The sequence below is a fragment of the Meriones unguiculatus genome, chromosome 3, assembly GCF_030254825.1.
Source record: "Meriones unguiculatus strain TT.TT164.6M chromosome 3, Bangor_MerUng_6.1, whole genome shotgun sequence".
Classification (NCBI taxonomy): domain Eukaryota; kingdom Metazoa; phylum Chordata; class Mammalia; order Rodentia; family Muridae; genus Meriones; species Meriones unguiculatus.
Window position 1 is genome coordinate 167,420,168 of NC_083351.1, and position 16,846 is coordinate 167,437,013.

Here is a 16,846-nt window from a genome sequence, read left to right on the forward strand (position 1 = left end):
TTTGATTGGTGGGACTTGGGGAGGTTGACCTGTGTGAACTGGGAAGTGAGTGTGCTCAAGGTTCAATGATGTGATATTGCCCAATAATCAATAAAAATATTGCAAATTTTAAAAGTAGTTTTAAATCATATACATCCAGAAAAAAAGGCTTTAGAAACTTAAGTAAGTAAATAAATAAACAAATGAATAAATAAATGACTTCCCCATCTTGGGCCTAACCTCTCTGTTTCAGGAGCCCTGGTCCTTTAGATCAAAGTGACTTACCTCTTCTGAGCACTGATAAGCACAGGGTCTCTGGATCCCAGCAGAGCCAGGCTGTCAGAACAGTCTTCAAGTCACTGAGGGAATGACTCCTCTGTCTCGCATGAAGCCTTTATATACCACCCTGCCAGCCCCTCCCTATTTCAGCCCCACCTACCAACCACAAGCTGCCATCTGCTTGCATATTGGAGTCCACACACTTAATCCCACCTTGGGTTTTCCCATTCTCTAGATTGAATCAAGCATTCAGTGTCAATGCAAACACAACCAAGAATAGGATAAAAATCATGAGAACCTATACTAATTCCTGAACCTTGAATTTTGATTTGCTTGCTTATTCATTTACTCTTCTATTTGCTCTTGTCGTCCTTGTTTTTGAATTGTGTTCTTACAACATTGTTCTGTAGGTAAGGTTAATTTAGAATTCCAATTCACAGGGATCCTCCTGCCTCAGCCTTCCTGCTGGGAGGATTACTATATGAGCCAACTACCCTGGCTGTGTTTATACATTTGTGACCCGCATGGTTCAGAGTGGGAGTCAGCAGGGTGCAGGAAGTGTTAACCTGTTCCTAAAATATACACTTACTTTTCTACTCTGCAATCAAGAGCTGAGCTTCATGCTTTGCCAATCTTTTTGTTTGGTAGCTACTCAGAGACTTACATCAATTAATAATGTTATTACTTCAGAAATAGCCACACAGTGACCATTCCAACACCACACTCAGATTACATCATTTTAACCAGCTAAACATAATCAATTATGTTCCAAGTGGCATTGTATCTAGGAGGCTAGGCAAATCACTTTAAGCTAATTGGCTAGGATTAGGGTAGGGAATCTGATAGGTTCTTTCCAGCTATGTGGAAATAAGGAATATAGCAAAATATTGTGATCTTTAACACAAGCAGAACATGCATCTGTCATCTATTGTTTGATTCTAAACAGCAAGTAGGAACTATTGAATTGTATTCTGGTGTCAAGCATGGAGGGATTGAGAATTTGGTTGTAATTTCACCTTACAATCAAAATGGAGACTTGAAGACAAAATGGCTTCTGATATGCTGAGAGACCAAAAGATTAAAAATTAGCAGCTATTATTAATATTTAAGACCTGAACTAAGTGGGTGGAGAGGTCTAGTAATACCTGCCTTACTGCATTCTTTTCCCATTCACTAGAGATACAATTGCTAGGAAACTGGCCCATCCCCCTAGGGAGGGACACCAGATCATTAATGGTTTGGGGACCTTCCTATAGCTAATCAATTCAAAATATAGCATTTTGACCAATAGATGCTTGCCAGACAAGAATCACCCCTGCCTTGTACATTCTGGGAGGAACCAGAATCTTTAAATCACCCAACAATCCTGAGCCCAGACTCTTGGCTTTCATCACTATGGTGGTGGGGGGTGTGAGCTCAAGCTGCAGCTTGTAATGATTTGCAATTTAAAAGATCCTCATGTGGTATCAATGGACTCGGCTCCTGGTGGTGGTCTTATGGGATAACCAAATTCGGACAAAACAGTGTGAAAGGTGACAGCAAGAGTTAACTGAGGAGCCACAATCATGCTAAGGACTAAAGTAGGTCTCTGCAGAGGGGCTTTAGAGTGTAAGCAGGTCATAACAATATTTGGCAGGGCGTTCTGTGCCAGGAATTCAGGTAGCACAATCCTTGCTTGGCATTCACAAAACCATAGGTGATATCTCGACTTGAACTACACAGGTTGGAACATGCCTATCCTCTGAGAATGTGAGAGTTTAAGTGTACAGGGCTCAAAAGTTCAATGTCTTCATTGACTATAATTGGAAATTTGGTGGTGCACTTCACTTTCTCACAACATTTCACAAAGTGAAACAGGGGGGGAGATGCCATCAGTGGTTCTGAGGATGTTGGGTGCTATTTCAGAAAGGAAGGATCACTAGACATGGAGAGATGCTCCATGGTTAGGAGAGCACTCTGCCATTATAGAATGCCCAATTCAGTGCCCAGCATGTATGGTGGTGCCTTGAAATATACTATAACTTGAGTGCAAAGGAATCTTCTGACTTTTCCTGGACTTAATGGGCACAATTATGTTCATGTGGACATGCACACAAGCACACACACACACACACATACAAACAGAAATGGAGAGAGAATTATGAGCCTGGAAAGAGAGAGAGACTTTGACACACTCTGTACTAATTGGAACATCTCTGTCAAATCCTCCCCTCAGGGATCAGGGAACCCTGTGGAAGAGGAGGAAGAAAGACTGTGAGAACCAGATGGAATGGAGGACACCAAGGAAACCAGGCTTTCTTAAAGCAAGAAGAAGAAGGCACATATGAACCAAGAGAGAATGAGGCAGCATGCACAGGACCTGCAAGGGTCTGTACCACATGGGGTGTCAGTGTGGAGTGGAGTGGACAGCAGCTTCCATACCTAACCTAGAAGCAAGAGATAACCTATTGCAAATGGAAATTGATTCCTTCAAATGGAGTCTCCCCAAGAATACAAACTGCACTCTGACCAGCAGGCCCAGTGACAAACTATTGATGCCAACACAAAATGAACTCAGTGGCATCTTTGGAGTTTATTGTTCTCATAATGGTTTATCAGGACTTTCCTTTACTTTTTATATTACATTCCTTGTATATTATGTCTATTAATTTTGTGGTCTTCTGTTATTGTTGTTTATTGTTATTTATTTATTTATTGTTTTTGTAGAAGGAGAAAAATTGGGAAGAAGAGTGAGTGGAGAGGAGAAATGGGAGAATGGTATGGTACCCCACCCCCCGAGAGATAAAAAACAAAGAGGAGGGAAGTGGAAAGAAACTGATGCAGAGAAAGCCAGTTTTATGTTTTCATGGGATTCATTAATGTGCGAAAGTATCCTCTATCTGCATATGTGTGACTCATACTTTTTTTTTTAAGACATGGCTTCTCTGTGTAGCCTTGACTGCCCTGGATCAGACTGGCTTTAAACTCACAGGGATCTGCATGTCTCTGTCTCCCTGAGGGTTAGGATTACAAAAGAGTATCACTGTGCCCACCTCCTCAAGCTTTATCCTAGAATTTTTTTCCTTTGTTGGTTTGTTTATTTTCTCCTATTCCAATTTGTTTGTTTTTGTTTTATTTTCTTATAATTCTTTTTCTGTTTCTATGTTTTTTGTTGGACTTTCAAAACATGGTTTCTCTCTGTAACTCTGGTTTTCCTGGAACTCACTTTGTAGCACATGCTGGACTCAACTCAGAGATCTCCTGACTCTGCCTCCTGAGTGCTGGGATTAAAGGTGTGTATCACCACACCTGGCTCCCTCACTCTCCATTTTTTAAGATTTAATTATTGCGTATGTGAGTGCATCTCTGCGTGTACATCTGCATGATAGAAGAGGACAGCAGACACATTATACATGTGTTGGCTGGAAATTGAACCCAGGACTACTGGATAAACAAACAGTGCTCTTAACCAGTGAGCCATCTCTCCTTTGACCTGGATCCTTATTATTATTCTTCAAATACCTGTTTTTCTACTTAGGGAAAAAAAGAGAGTGTAAATTGGGATGGAAGGGAAGGTGGGGAGGATCACAGAGGACCTGGATAACAAGAGGCCATAATCAGAATGTATTGTGTGAAAAAAAATCTATTTTCAAAAAATGAAGAGCACTGAAAATACCTGAGGCAATGACTGAGCAGTCAAGAGCACTGGCTTTCTTAACAATGAGCCATTTCCATTTCCCAGCATCACATGGCAGCTTTCTAATATCTGCAAATCCATTTTTTGAAGAAAACTTCTGACCTCCAGAAGACACATATAATACTCCAAGGTGTACAGACAAAAATTGTTTGTTTTGCTGTTTTCATTCTTTGTCTCTTTCTTTCTTTCTTTCTTTCTTTCTTTCTTTCTTTCTTTCTTTCTTTCTTTTTTTTTATTTTGAGACAGGGTTTCTCTGTTTAGCCTCTGCAGACCAGGCTAGGCTCAAACTCTCAGAGATCTGTCCAGCTTTGCCTCCTCCACTGCTGGGATTAAAGGCACATGCCATCATGCCCAGCTTAAAGTTGTAAAATAGGAACTAGTTTAAACATTACATAAATCTATTTTTGAATTTTTATGTAATTTCCTACCATGTATTTTATGTGCATTGGTGTTTTGCCTGTGTGTATGTTTGTGTGAAAGTGTTGGATCCCCTGGAACTGAATCACAGACATTTTTAGGCTATCATTTTTGTGTTGGATACTGAGCCTGGGTCCTCTGGAAGAGCAGCTAGTGCTTTTAAGTGCTAAGCCATGTCTTCAACCTCTAGTATGTAGATATTTTCTACTATGTAAAAATTGTCTAGAGATGATGCCACCAAGAATGGGAACCAGACAGGGAGAAGCTTCATACTACAAGAGGAGGCAAAAGCTTTGATAGATTGCTGAGCAGTTAAAAGCACTGAATGATCTTGCAGAGAACCCGAGTTCTATTCATCGTACCCACATGGCAGCTCACAACTGTCTGTAACTCCTGTTCCAGGAGAACTGACATTCTCACACAGACATGCATGCAGTCAAAACACCAATGTATACAAAATAGAAATAAATAATTTCTTTAAATAAAAAAAAAAGAAGTCAGAAACTGGATCATCTGTAGTTTGAGTCTAGCCTGGGTTATAGATTGAAACTATTTCATCTAGCCAAGTATAAACACTCCTTCCTCGGTTCAATAACAGAGAATCAATATACAGCCTTGAGACTTGAGATAGTACAGGTCTAGAAATTTTGAAGGCGGCAGCCATAGTACCCTGGAGTGAAAAAGAGCAAGAAACATGGAGAAGCCCAGTGACTTATTAAATTCAGCCAAATTCTTTTGGAAAGTTTGTTTTAGGTAAAGAATATCTTAGAGCCAGGTGTGGTGGTACAGGCTTTTAATACCGAACTATGAAGGTGAAATATCGTGTAGAAGGAAACACCCACATTTAAAAGTGAAGTCTAACTAAGTGTCAAAATGCGGTGATGAATCAGAGAAGAATTTGAGGCAATAGAATATTCCCAACTCTCATGAGAAGAGAGAGGAAAGAGAAGCTCCTCAAGGGAGCAGCACAGAGAATGAGGGAAGAGGAAGCAGTTTTACTGGGAAAGATTCACAGAGAAATGTTAGAGACGATAACCTGGACACAGGTGATAACAGAACCAGCTAGGAAAGGAAAAGGAACTGGATTAGAAGAGATTGTAGAGGCCAAGAGAAAAACCAAAATGAACAAGTCAGATGTGGCAGGATTTTGAGCCAGAAAAGCTGAGTTGAACCAGCTAGGAAGGGTAAGCTTAGGCAGCAGTAAATCTCCAAGGCTGAAAACATTCTAAGCCTAGATTAGATTGTACAGAGGCTATAAGCTTCCAGGCTGAGTTTAGTTTAGCAGATGGAGGCAGTGAGCCTCCAACTCTACAATGGCATCTGGTGAATTAAAGTTACGTTTATAGTAGATAGATATATCATACGTAGGTAGGTAGGTATATAGATGTTAGGTAGGAAGATAGATAGTGTCAGAATTACGGTTTCTACTACTGTGATGAAATACATTGACCAAAAAACCAGTTGGGGAGGAAAGGCTTTACTTGGCTCCTACTTCCAGATCCATAGTCCATCACTGGATGAAGTCAAGACAGAAACTCAAGCAGGGTTGGAACCTAGAGGGAGGAGCTGATGTAGAGGCCATGGAAGAGTGCTGCTTACTGTTCCTCATGGCCTCTTCACCCTACCTTCTCATAGAACCCAGGACCATCACCTCAGGGATGGTACCACCCACAAAGCCCATGTCCTCACCAGGCAATTGAACACTAATTGAGAAAATACATTACAGCTGGATCTCATGGAGGCATTCCCTCAAATGAAGTTCCTTCCTTTCTGAGGACTGTAGTTTCTGTCAACATGCAAAAGCAGCCAATACAGATAGATAGATAGATAGATAGATAGATAGATAGATAGATAGATAGATACATGTGTACATACATACATATATACATACATACATATTTAATAGATGAAAGAAAAATTAAATAGGTAGGTAGATTGATAGATACATAGATACTTAGATAGATGATACATAGATAGAGATAGAACATGCATAGATAAAAAGATTGATGCTTAGATAGATAATACACAGATAAAATGGTACAGACATACATATATAAACAGATAAAAAAATAGATTAAATGGAAAAGTAGACTGATAGATAGAAAGATAGTGCATACTTAGGTACATAGGTAGATAGATGATCCTTAGATAAAGAGAACATTCATAGATAAATACATACATACATATGTACATACATAGATTGGTAGAGAGATGGTAGATAGAGAAATAGAGAAAGAAAGACATACAAACATAGAGACATTAGATAGATATAGATACATTCATAGACAGATGATTCATACATACATATATACATACATAAAGATAGATAGATAGATTGATACAAAGATAGATCGATAGAAAGAGACATAGATAGATAGATAGATAGATAGATAGATAGATAGATAGATAGATATAGATAGATAGACAAATAAATGATAGACATAATAAATGTGAGGGAAAAACATTTCAGATCCAAATATTAGGCTTCAATTGTGTCTCTCTAGGTATAAGACTTTTTGTTCAATCTTAGTAAGTGAACCTTTTCTTGGGAGACATGAATAAAATTCCTCCCACCCCAGAGAGAGTGCCAACAAAACACTACAGCTATGATTCCAACCTTGAATTAGCAATCAGGCTTGCTAAATCCCTGAGTGTATTGGGCTTAAGCTTGCAGATAGTCCAGTTGGTAGAAAGCCTCAACTCAGCATAATAACTTCATATCACTCAAATTTCAACTGATGTGACAAAGGCCATGACCAAGAATAACTAGAGAGGAGCAGGTTTGTTTTACCTCACAGCTTTTAAGTCCACTGAAGGAAGTCAAGGTAGGAACTAGGGATAGGGACCTAGAGGCAGATACTGATAGAAAAGCCTCAAAGGAATATTGATTACTGGCTTGCTCCTCAGGATAACCTTAGCCTGCTTTGTGATACAGCATCTATGACCACCAGCTCATGCCTACCCCACCCACAATGGCCTGGGCCCTCCCAAATCAACCACCAATTAAGAAAAAGCACCACAGGCTTGCACACAGGACAGCGGGGAAGGGCATGTTCTTTTTTTTTTTTCAATGCAGTTTATTCAGGAACCTTGAACAATCCTCAGACCCTGGGGAAAGCCAGCCCACAGCTTAAATAGCCTCTGGGTAGCCAACCCAGGCGTACCACGTGGGCAATGCAGATAGGTCCACATACATGGAAGCAAGCCAGATCCTCAGCCTTAGCCAAATGTGGAACAGAGGGCCTCTGAAAGCCTCTGCCCTTCAGACTATCAAAGCAGATGCCGAGCCGGATGGGCAACTGTTGGGCAGGTGAACGGAATTTTAGGTAAGAACTGGGAAACAGTAAGAGCTGGAGAGGACAGGGTCTCCACAAGGAGAGCAACAGAACAAGAAAATTTGAACACAGGAAACTTCCCAGAGACTAATACTCCAACCAAGGACTATTCATAGGCATGTTCTTAATTGAGTTTCCCTCTTATTAAAATGAACCAGGCCTGTGTCAAATTGCAATAAAACTACCTAGAACAATTGACCCCTGTGGAGTCCATAGACACATTTACTGTTAAACCATGACTTTTCTTTCTTGTTTACTCCCTAGACCCCATGTTAATATTAAAAGGAACATCACAATATAAAGCATTGCAGCTTGTAAAACTCCCACAGTCTTTACAATTCTAAAAATGTAAACGTTCATTTTTCTTCACTTTTTATTCATTTCTTTCTTGTTTTACAGTTTTTATTCCATCACTGAGCAGAAATAAGATGAAGTCAAAAGAGACTAGAATGAAAATTCTGAGGGACTCTGGCTCCACATCAAGAGGAGGTTTCTTGAATTCACAAAGTAGGTTTTCAAACTAAGTAACTAGGATGGTATTGAATTTCTGCTCTGTCATCTCTCCCAGAAGACTAGGGGGGCATACCATCTATGCATTCTTATACCCTGTTTAATGGGGTTCAAAGATTCAAGTAATGCATAGGTAAGCACTCTATCAGGTGAAGTATATCCAGACCTGTTTGGGAGGGACACAGGACATTGTTATTCCTTGGTCAAATCTAAGCAGTCACTATCTGAAATGAAAAAAATAAAAAAAGAACACACACACAATACGCTTAAAACCTAACGCTTTAAAGATGATACGAAATGGGTACGATTTTATGTCAGATAGGCACTGATTTACTTTGATTCTGTATCTACACATGCTTTCTATATTGAGGATCTTGTGTCTGGAGAAATGACTCATCTCTTAAGAGCAGTGGATATTCTTCCAGAGCAGCATGGCTCAGAACCATCATACTGGGAACTGATGCACTCTTCATTCAGGAAGGCATGCATGCAAATAGAGCACTCAAATACATAAAATACATACAAAACTAAATTGTCAACATTGACATGCCAATGATATCCTTTTACTTCATCCAGGGTTCAGGAGCTCAGACCCTGGAGCCAAGGGCAAAGTAGACTATTGCTCACCCCACACACTTGAAAAGTCCACATAATGTCTTCACTCTGCAGTGCCAGAATAATGTCAGAGACACATACCGGTGAGGCAAGCAACCTGCTCCAGAACAACATCTATGCTTTAATTAATTACTTCCTTTTATATTTCCTTGTGAAACTGAATTTTTATGTCAAGAGGTTTAAAAATTCGGTGTCTACATATGTGTATTGTGTAGATTTGTGCATGTGAAAGGAGGGACACACACAGGCCAGAAGAAGTGGGCCAATGACATGAAGCCTGAGGCCCACCTGATATGAGTACTGAAAGCAAAGTTTTTTCTTCTGAAAATGCAAGCTGTGATCTTGAGCTATCAATCATTACTCCAGTCTATAGGTTTTGTCTTTCCTTTTTAAGACAGTGCCTTACTCTGTACTCTAGGCTGGCCTAGATGTCTCTATGTGGCCCACCCTGGTGGAAAAACTTATCCGCATTCCGCAGTGGTGGGAAAGTTGGCAATACTGTCATCAATCTGTTCATGTTTACTTCTGTCCAGAGAGCACCTGTTTAGGCGTCCTCACCTCTATGGAATTTAGACAACAATTACATTTATACAAAGAACCTATCTTCTATGAGTACAACAAATATTCCAATGAAGAACAAAACAATAATAAATCATTTTGCTATTTTATTATACAGAAAAGGGGGCATATACTGGCTAAAACTAGGGAGAATTTTTTTTTAAATACTTTCATACAGAGAAAACTGAAGATGTAAATCATTTTGTAAAGTAAATGTTTTCTGTAGAAGAGGGATTTACATATTATTGAAAACCTTTATGTGCTATGACTATTTCAAAGAGTTTGTGAATCCAAAGGAATACTACCCTATAGACATGTGGCATGAAAGCTGGATAGACTGGTTTATGGTGGTAGTTTCACCCAAACAAAAAGATCAAGAGTTCACTGCCAGGCTACAATACATTTTTATTTATTGTTTTCAATAAAAATAAAAACTTCTTTTTTCTGAGACAGAGATTCTCTGGGTAGCTGTGTCTGTCCTGGACTTACTTTATAGATCAGGTTGTCTTCAAACTCAGAGATCCACCTGTCTCTGTCTCCCTGAGTGCTGGGATTGCAAGTGTGCACCACATTGCATGCAAGGAAACAAAAGTTTTAAGAGGAAAAAATTGTAAACCCTGTTCAATTTCCCCTGTGTTATCTTCTCTTTCTCTTCACTCATCTCTCATGGGCCCATAGTGTCTAGTGGCTTGAGTGTACTGGATGTTAATTTTCTGTGATTCATTAAAACCTTATTCATAAGATGTGTGCTATGTTGCTCACTTTACATTAAAATGTTTGTACACATAAATGAACAGCTACACAAGAAGGTTGTAACTTACACACAGGCAAAAGACAGGAATGAAAGAAGTTATCACCAAAACTTTAGTTTTATGGATGACCTGGACCTTTGCCTCACTCATTAAAGAGTGGTGTTTTTTCACTGGGGTTGTAGAGTAACTGACACCTCCTGACCCTGAACCTGGCAGTGAGGGTGATAACTGAAAAAGACCCCAGAGGGAGAGCATCGAGGTTTACAGCTGCAGGACAAAGCCACTGGTTATCCTGTCCTGACAGAAGCGACTTATAAATATAAAGTGGTCTTCCTCACTCCACAAGATCATCTGCTCTCACAATTGCATTGTTCTCCATGTCAATTCAGCCTCCGAATTCCAACTCACTAAACATCATTTTGTTTCCAAAATTATGAAGAGTGTCTGAAGTCCTGAGTCACCAGCATGAAAGATTGGTCCCAAGGCTTTTATTTCTTCCAATCCAGAAGTCCTGTTTGCCAATTACTGTCACCTCTGCTGGCAAACACAGAGTCTGAGTTCTTGGTCATAGATAGAATGCTATCCACATCTAGAGCAAATAAGTGTAGCAAAGGAGATGCACTTGGGCTGTCTTATGGCCCTGAGTCTATCTATTTGCTCTGCACAGAGTTGGGTAAATCTCTCTATGGAGATATAACCTAACTCATCATGGCATTCCAGTGGGGCAGGGTACTGTTCCACATTCATCTTGCTCAAGTTAGCTGTGTGCTGCAAAAGGTTCGTCAGGTTGTGCATGGAGAAGTCATTGTCATAGAAACTGACATTGGCCAGCTGAGTGCATTTGCTGAGGGCAGAAATGAGCAGTTGGAGATGGGAGTCCATCATCCAACAAGACTCCAAGTCCAGGGATTGCAAAGTGTCTGCCACATTCTCTAGGAGGATTTGGAGAGGCTTAACATCCAAATCCATTAAGCACACTCGTTTCAGGTCCAGATGTTTAAGCTGAAAGAGCTTCGGGCACTCAGACAAGGAGTTCAGGTCTGACTGTGAAAGGTTGCAGGAGGTGATGGACAGGGTCTCCAATGGGGCCATCAAGCACCTAGAAATTGACAAGGAGATTTTTTCTGGAAAATGGTGTTGGAGAATATAGGTGGTATTTAAACAGACGTAGAAAGAATTCGGTGCCCAAGGTCAGTTTGACCAAATAGCAAGGACACTCTCTAAGATGCTTCTTGTTGGAATCTGCTCAGTCAAGACAAACCCACCCTTCCTCTCAAGCAGAAAACTGTTCAGCCCATAAGCACAGAAAACACTCATAAGAAATTCCAAACCACGAGTCTGAGAGATCTTTTCATCTTCTGCTATCTTCTTCAATTTCTTTCTTCAGAGACTTGAAGTTTTTCATACAAGTCTTTCACTGGCACAGTTAGAGTTACACCAAGACAGTTTATGTTTTTTGGGGCGATAGTGTTGTTTCCCTAATTTCTTTCTTAGCCTGTTTGCCTTTTGAATACAGCGGAATACTGATTTTCTTGTTTAGTAAATTTTGTATCTAGCCACTTTCCTTATGGTGATTTTCAGCTATAGAATTTGCTGGAAGATTTTTGGGGTCACCCATGCATACTATCATATCATCTGTGAATAGATTCAATGCAGAACCTATCAAAATACCAACAAAATTCTTCAGACCTTGAAAGAATAATTCTCAGCAAAACAAAAAACCCGGAATAGCTAAAACAATCATGTACAATAAAAGATCATCTGGAGGTAGTTCTATTCCTGAATTCAGGCTGTACTATAGAGCAACAGTAATAAAAACTGCATGGCAAAGGCATAGAATCAGACTGTGTGGTCAGTAGAATCAAATAGAAGATACATAAAAACCTATACACCTATAGGCATTTGAGTATTGACAAAGAAAAACCATACAATCGAAAAGAAGACAGCATCTTCAACAAATGGTGCTGGTCTTACTGGGTGTCTACATGTAGAAAAATGGAAATAGATTCACATTTATCACCCTGAACAAAACTCAAGTCTAAGTAGATCAAATACCTCCACATGAAACCAGACACACTAAATCTACAGGAAGAAAAATTGAGGAAGAGCTTTGAACTCAATGACACAGGAGATAACTTCCTGAACAGAATATCAATAGCTCGTGCTATAAGATCAACAATCAATAAATGGGACCTCATGAAACTGAAAAGTTCTGTAAGGCAAAGAACATTGTCAACAGAACAAACAGCAGACAACAGACAGGGAAACAGTCTTCACCAACCCTACGTCTCACAAATGGCTAATGTCTAGAATCTATAAAGAACTTAAGAAGTTAAGCACCAAGAAACCAAACAAAAAGTAAAAATGGGGTACAGGGCTAAGCAGAATTCTCAACAGAGAAATACAGAATGGTGGAGAAACATTTAAAGAAATGCTCCACATCTTTAGTAATCAGGAAAATGAAACTCCAAATGACTCTGAGATTTCATCTCATACCCATCATATATGGCTAAGATAAAAAACTCAAGAAACAGCACATGCTGGAGAGAATGTGGAGAATGGAGAACCCCCTCCATTGCTAGTATTAGCACAAAAATATACAACCACTTCGGAAATCAATCTGGCACTTTCTTAGAAAAGAGGAAGTAGCCCTTCCTCTAGAACCTGTTATACCACTCCTCGGCATATACCTGAAAGATGCTAAACCACACAAGGGCATTTGCTCAACTACAATTTATGATTCTAGCAGCTTTATTTGTAATAGACAGAATCTGCACACAACCTAGATGTCCCTCAATCAAAGAATTGATACAGAAATATTAAATTTGCAAGCAAGTGGATGTAACAGGAAAAGATCATCCTGACTGGAGTAACCTGGAAGAAGAAAGACACTCATGGTATATACTCACTTATAAGCAGATATTAGCTATGTAATACAAATAAACATACTAAAATCTACAGACTTGAAGAAGCTAAACAAGGAGGAACCTAGTGAGGATGCTTAAATCTCACTCAGAAAGACAAAAAGATGGAGACTAGAAGCAGCTGAAGACAGGAAACAGGATGGGAAAAAATATAGATGTCCTCTGAAAGACTCCACTCACCATGGAATCAAAGCAAATGCAGAGACAGAGCCCCACAATTTGGGCAGACAGCAGGGATCTTATGGAAGAAGGTGGGAAGAGAAAGATTCAGCAGGGACAGGAACCCCATAAGGAAAACAACAAAGCCCAAAAATTAGGGCACAGGGGGGCCTCCATAGATTAATGCACCAGCCAAGGACTATTCAAGAAGACCTAGACCCCTGCTGAGATGTAGCCTATAGACAGCTCAGTCTCCACGTAAGTCGACTAATAAGGATAGCAGGGGCTGCCACTGACCAGAACTTGGTTGCCTGTTCTTTGAGCTCCTCTCCCAGGCAGGGTGGGTTTACCAAGCCACAGAGGAAGAGAGGATCCAGGCATTCCTGATGAGACTTGATAGGGAAGGGTCAGATAGCAGTGGTGTAGGACTCCCCTTTTCAGAATGCTAGAGAAAAGGAATGGTAAGGAAGATGGTGGGAGGTAAGACCTAGGGAAGATGAGAAAGGGAACTGCATTCAGGATACAAAATAAATTAATTGTAGATGATAACAACAACAACAATAATAATAAAAGAAAAAGAAAAGAAGTTCCAACCCATGAAAGTCCTGGCAGGCTCTAGGGACACTTCCTGTGTGCTCATTGGACTCTGGATTCCATCAATGCCTTGCACAGTCACTATTGCTGTCATTTAACACCCACACTATCCCCATTGTGCCATGTACACTACTTGGGCTCAAAACATTTCACCCATAGCAAATTTGGGGTAGACTGAGTCTACTAACAGATCTGAGCACAGAGCTCACCTCCAAATTGTGCTGGTGAGTCTTCTGAACCTTCACTGCATTCTCCCTTTACTGTTCCCTTTCCATTGGATTGGGTGGGCATGATTCCAAGAAGAATTACAGCCCATCCTTACTAGATCTGACCTTCAGTCCTCAGATTAAAGAGTGTGAATTTGACAACTTGATTCATTACACATGGAAACAACACATGACCTTCATATTCTAATGAGGCCTAAATATTGTACCCAGTGACTGGCAGGTCTCATGAACCACTAATCTTTAAAATTAAAGAAATGTCTGCTCTGGCAGCTGACCCAGCCCTCACCCTTACTTACCCAAGAACCAGATGCAGGTGGTCTCTAAGAAAGTAGATGCCATTCATGGAGAGATACTGAAGACAGTCGAGTTTGTAAAACTGAGAAATGAACTTCCTGATACAATTCTCTTCTCTGTCTGTTGTCCTGTTGCCAATGATGAAGACATTCTTGATGGTATTTGCCAGGAAGAATTTGCGAAGATTTCTCATCCAGCCCAGGAAAGGAGAAACTTGTGACAGTTTTAACATATCCCAACTGATCATCATCAGTTCCAAAGTCTCAATGTGCTCTGCATGGAAACCTTTGAAGACCCCTCAGTTAATATACGAAGACAGAGCCCAGATATTCATCTCCATACAGGAGAACTCTACAGAACCCTTTCTCAGCTGGGCCCATTTCAATAAACATGTTTGTTCTTCATCTATACATGGCCTGAGCCAAAGGTCAGCTACCACCTTCAGGAGCCGCCTCAGTGCATATCGTGGAAGGACCTTCACTACTTGCTGCTCATCTGGGGCCTCTGCTGAGCAGTCACCCTTCTCTGCACCAGCCCATATGCTCCAGAATTCATGGTGCTTCTTACTCAGGTCAAGAACCTGAAGTTTTCTCCTCCTGTGAGGAAAATATGTGAAGTGTCAGCTATATGGCAAGACCCAACAGCAACCCAGCATTTCCTCCAAATCTCTAATCTCAACTCTAACTCTGGATGAGGTGTTATTTTTTTTCATTATTCAGTATGCAGCCTGCAGAAGTCTTCTGTGTGTTGCACATGTAGTCCTCATAACTTTCCTTCCTCTCAGTGACTCTATTACTCCTTAGTCCCATTACTAGTGATTGTGGGACTACAAGGAAGACTCATATCAATGGGTAGGTACACATACTCCCAGCTCTGACCACAGCCAACCTTTCTTAGGACTAGCAAAAACAGCTTCCAAGGCCCTTGCACCCCTATCTGATGATCCATCAAAAGCTTCATGAAGAAGCCATTTTCCATAACCCCACAAATTCTTCCCTTTTATCCATGGGCTCCATTCCAAACTACTGGCTTATTACTTACCTGGAGTGAATCTTTCTTTGCAGCTCCATGTCTACTCCTGCTAGAACTGCCTGCAAGGTTTCCAAGTCAGGGGTCTTCATCAATGCCCCCACAGGGAGACAGGGGAAAGGCCAGGCTGCCACCATTGCCTTCACAGTCATAGTATGTCTGCCAGTCAAGGCCTCCTTGAATAGTGCTGGCAAGAGCTCCATGGGCAGTTTGTCCAGAGCTGACATGTCCAAGGTCTCATCTCTCAGCAGAGCCTGCCTTGCCAGCTTCAGGAGTGTGGGTGGAGTCTGAGCACACATCCTGGAAGGTCTTCAGTCAGAAGGATCCTGGGGAGGCATTTAGAGAAAAATATATTGTCAGCATCAAGTTTAAAAGGACCCCTCACCATCACAGGAACCTCTGAAGGTCAGGCAAGGTTATTGCTCTGTCCTTGGTGCAGACGTCAACTTAATCCATTGTCCTCACTTTAAGTCTCAAACGAAACTACATCATAGACAGCACGAGGAGCCTCTGACAGGTACACCCAGGGTTACACATTCCTCAGTCATCCTTCCAACCCTAACCAATGCCCCACTCAATCCCATCCCCACTGGGCAGGGCCCCTAGAAGTCTGAATGCTGAGTACTATCTTTGTGTTCCAACCAGACACAGATCATATGACAAGTCCCTAAGCACAGAGCATGGAAGTTTACACACCCATCTTGAAAAATTTTTTTCTAAAATATAGAATCTGCCTGTGAAAAACTTTCATACTCCTAGAAATGGGGTTGATACTCCATCCTGCATTATATAAAGTTGAACTTAAATCCAATCTTCTTCAGTAGGTTCATCTGAATAGACAGGAAAGAACAATCTTGTCCTAAAAACAACTACTCAACATTGTGGAAAGGATGAAGAAAGGTAGCCACCCTCAGGGGATGGCACCTGGCTGATCAGGTGAGAAAGGAGTCATGTTTCTCTAAGAGGCTGGCCACCTGACGTTTGCTCACATTCAAGTGAGTATATTGGCCACACAAACTGAAAATCCTTTATTATTATTATTATTATTATTATTACTATTATTATTATTATTTTGGTTGGTGGCAAGTGGGGAGGTTGACCTGGGTGGACTGGGAAGTGAGTGTGCTCAGGGTTCAATGATGTAAAATTCCCCAATAATAAATAAAATCATTACAAATTTAAAAGGTAGTTTTAAATTCTACACATTCAGAAATATAAAGCCTTTAGAAACATAAATAAATAAATAAATGAACAAATAAATAAATAACGGACTTTTCCTGCTTTGGGCCAAACCTCTCTATTTTGAGGGACCCTGGCATTTGGATCAAAGTGACTTACCTGTTCTGCGCACTGATGAGCACAGGGTCTCTGGATCCCAGTAGAGCCAAGCTATCACCACAGTCTTCACATCCCTGAGGGAATGACTCCTCTGCCTCCCCTGAAGCCTTTATATACCACCCTGCTCAGCCCCTCCCTATTGCAGCCCCACCTCCCAACC

At 40.7% G+C, this 16,846-nt stretch overlaps 1 protein-coding gene across 1 annotated transcript; it reads right to left on the reverse strand.

Moving 5' to 3' along the window:
• Positions 1 to 10,700: 10,700 nt before the first annotated feature.
• Positions 10,701 to 15,647, reverse strand: LOC110543884 (PRAME family member 12-like). Its single transcript, XM_060378850.1, has 4 exons — positions 15,361 to 15,647; positions 14,731 to 14,915; positions 14,322 to 14,604; positions 10,701 to 11,220 (listed from the first exon to the last, which is right to left on the reverse strand). The coding sequence occupies exons 1-4, from the start codon at positions 15,645 to 15,647 to the stop codon at positions 10,701 to 10,703; spliced, it is 1,275 nt and encodes a 424-aa protein (XP_060234833.1).
• Positions 15,648 to 16,846: the final 1,199 nt, after the last annotated feature.

Bases quoted from the DNA above. Each gene is read 5' to 3' on its own strand.
- LOC110543884 (XM_060378850.1), bottom strand. From the start codon at position 15,647: ATGTGTGCTCAGACTCCACCCACACTCCTGAAGCTGGCAAGGCAGGCT. The intron at 14,916-15,360 runs GTAAGTAATAAG...TTTTCCTCACAG, and splicing joins CAAAGAAAGATTCACTCCAG to GAGGAGAAAACTTCAGGTTC. The intron at 14,605-14,730 runs GTATAGATGAAG...GGGTCTTCAAAG, and splicing joins TGACCTTTGGCTCAGGCCAT to GTTTCCATGCAGAGCACATT.